The sequence below is a fragment of the Pangasianodon hypophthalmus genome, chromosome 29 (assembly GCF_027358585.1).
Source record: "Pangasianodon hypophthalmus isolate fPanHyp1 chromosome 29, fPanHyp1.pri, whole genome shotgun sequence".
Taxonomy (NCBI): Eukaryota; Metazoa; Chordata; class Actinopteri; order Siluriformes; family Pangasiidae; genus Pangasianodon; species Pangasianodon hypophthalmus.
In genome coordinates, this window is record NC_069738.1 from 1,044,226 (window position 1) to 1,046,725 (window position 2,500).

Here is a 2,500-nt window from a genome sequence, read left to right on the forward strand (position 1 = left end):
TATGTGTGTGTGTATGTGTGTGTGTGTGTGTGTGTGTGTGTGTGTGTGTGTGTGTGTGTGTGTGTGTAGGAGAAGCAGAGTGTGTGTGTGCAGTATCAGAACATGTGTGAGGAGCTGAAGGTGATGAAGGAGAGGAGTGAACGAGAGGTTCAGACCCTTCGAGAACATCTGAGACTCGCCATCGCCGCCCTGCAGGAGGAGCGGGGACTGCACAACAGCATCTAACACACACACACACACACACGCGCACGGGTACTACACACACACACACGTTTTGTATATTTATATCAGGAATTTATTTAATAATAATTACAGAAAATTGTCTGGGGTACATCATAAATCGCGCGTGTGTGTGTGTGTGTGTGTGTGTGTGTGTGTGTTTCAGCTGGAAGAGAAGAACCAGCAGGACCGTGTGCCTTTTATTTCTATCGCGTCAGCCAATCAGGAGCAGAGATCTGGGTCAGCTGACTGGTTATGATACACTGGATGGCTTAAATTTGCATCTGCACTTTTTTATTTGTGTGTGTGTGTGTGTGTGTGTGTGTGTGTGTGTTTAAAAAAAAAACTGTATGTGTGTGTGTGTGTGAGTCTTGCGATCATGAATCTAAAACCTGGACTGATATGGATTATTTTCTCTCTGGGACCAAACACACACACACACACACACACACACAGAAGTGGGGGTTGGAGTAACGTCTCTAACACACCTGAAGCGGCTCTTCATTCCCACTCTGTCTCTAACACACCCTCGTCCACGTCACCTACATCACACAGGTGTGTCCCAAACCACACACCTGCTCTCTACAGGGACGCTCACCAGGTGGACATGAGCAAGTAAAGCATGGGGTGGAGCAATCAGCTAACACACACACACACACTCACACACACTCACACACACACTCACTCACACACACACACACACACACACTCACACACACACACACACACTCAGAGGAGTCGGAATGTTCAAAGACTGTGAAGTTCTAGAATATCTCTGATCCCAGGAACCCGTAAAGGTTATGGTGCGCTCAGTGAGAGTTCTCGAATGCTAAACCTAGAAGGGTCCTAGAGTGGTCAGGATGGAAGGGTTCTAGATATGCAGGTTAAATATACTCTATCTGAAACGGTTCTAGAGTTCTTGACTGGGAAGGGTTCTAGAATATACATCCAGCAAGGGTTATGGATCCCTCAAAAACAGTTCTAAAATTCTAAACCTGGAAAGGTTCTAGAGTGGTCAAGATGGAAGGTTTGTAGATATTCAGTCTGAAAGGGTTCTAGAATACAGAACCAGGAAGGGTCGTGGACTGCTCAACTAGGCAGAGGTCTAGAATGCTAAACCTGGAAGGGTTCTAGAGTCCTTGAACTAGAAGGTTTTCTAGAGTTCTTGACTGGGAAGGGTTGTGGACTGCTCAACTAGGCAGAGGTCTTGAATGCTAAAGGGTTCTAGAATACAGAACCAGAAATGGTGTAGACTGCTCAAATAGTTAAGGGCTCTAGAATGCTAAACCTGAAAGAGTTCTCGACAGCTCAACCTTTACAAGTTAAGAGTTCTGTGTAAGTGTTAAACCAGGAAGTATTGAGGCTGAAGAGTTCCAGAATATTCCACCAGTGAGACTCGTAGACCGCTTTAACCAGGCTGAGTGTTGTAACCTGCTCAGGCTGGATAGGTTCTAGATTAGTCCGATGGAAATGGTTCTAGAATAACGCAATCAGGAAGGGCTGTGGACTGCACGACTATGTAAGGCTTCTACAATCTTAAACAAAGCTGGAGAGCTTCTAAGATACACATCCAGGGAAGGTTGTAGCCTGTCCATCTAAGTAATGTTAAACCCAGATGGGTTCTAGAAACCTAGAACCCCTCTAGAGTCTAGAGTGTTCTACCAGGAAAGGCTGTAACCTGCTCAACTAGGTTCTACAGGCTGTTGAGAAAAATCCAAAAAAACGTGATACAGAAGCTGAGAAAGCGTGAGGAGCGTGAGAGTGAAGATGTAGAGCGTATGCTGTAGATAATGAAGTTTCACTCTCATTGGTCTCTTACTGTTCTGCTAAACCCGAGAGTGCTCTGGGCTCTAGATTATTCCACCTGAACGTTCTAGATCAGGAAAGCACTGCTGTAGAAGTAAGGTAGACTTCTCCAGCGTTCGAGGTGGAAGGTTTCGAGAAGAATCCAGCAGGGTTGTGGATTGTGCTACCAGGCGAAGATCTCGAATATTTAGTGTTGTATTAAAACTCAATCTGAACTCAGTGAAATGTTACGGTTTTTACGGTGTTTTATTGCATGCGGTTACAGTTACAACAGCTGCATCATCTACTGTTTAAAGGAAACTGTTGTCTTGTTGTAGCAGTGCATTCTGGGTAAGGCTGATGTAATAAAACACACACACACACACACACACACTCGTCCCAGAGAAGGTGTTAGAGTTAGGAACAGTATCAGGACAAGGCCCCGCGGAGCGAGCAGTGATTATAGGGTGCGTTAGAGAGGTGTGTAATGTAGGCT

General features: G+C 45.4%; 1 protein-coding gene across 1 annotated transcript in view; it reads left to right on the plus strand.

Annotated features, from left to right (window-relative positions):
* LOC117596439 (serine/arginine repetitive matrix protein 2) overlaps window positions 1-2,500 on the plus strand; it is a 30,371-nt gene that overhangs the window by 27,550 nt on the left and 321 nt on the right. Inside the window, exons 17-18 of the mRNA XM_053231369.1 lie at window positions 70-252; window positions 386-2,500. The exon at window positions 386-2,500 is cut by the window's right edge and continues 321 nt beyond it. Coding sequence (XP_053087344.1) covers window positions 70-225 — 156 coding nt within the window. The 3' untranslated portion in view covers window positions 226-252; window positions 386-2,500. The remainder of the gene's footprint in view (window positions 1-69; window positions 253-385) is intronic.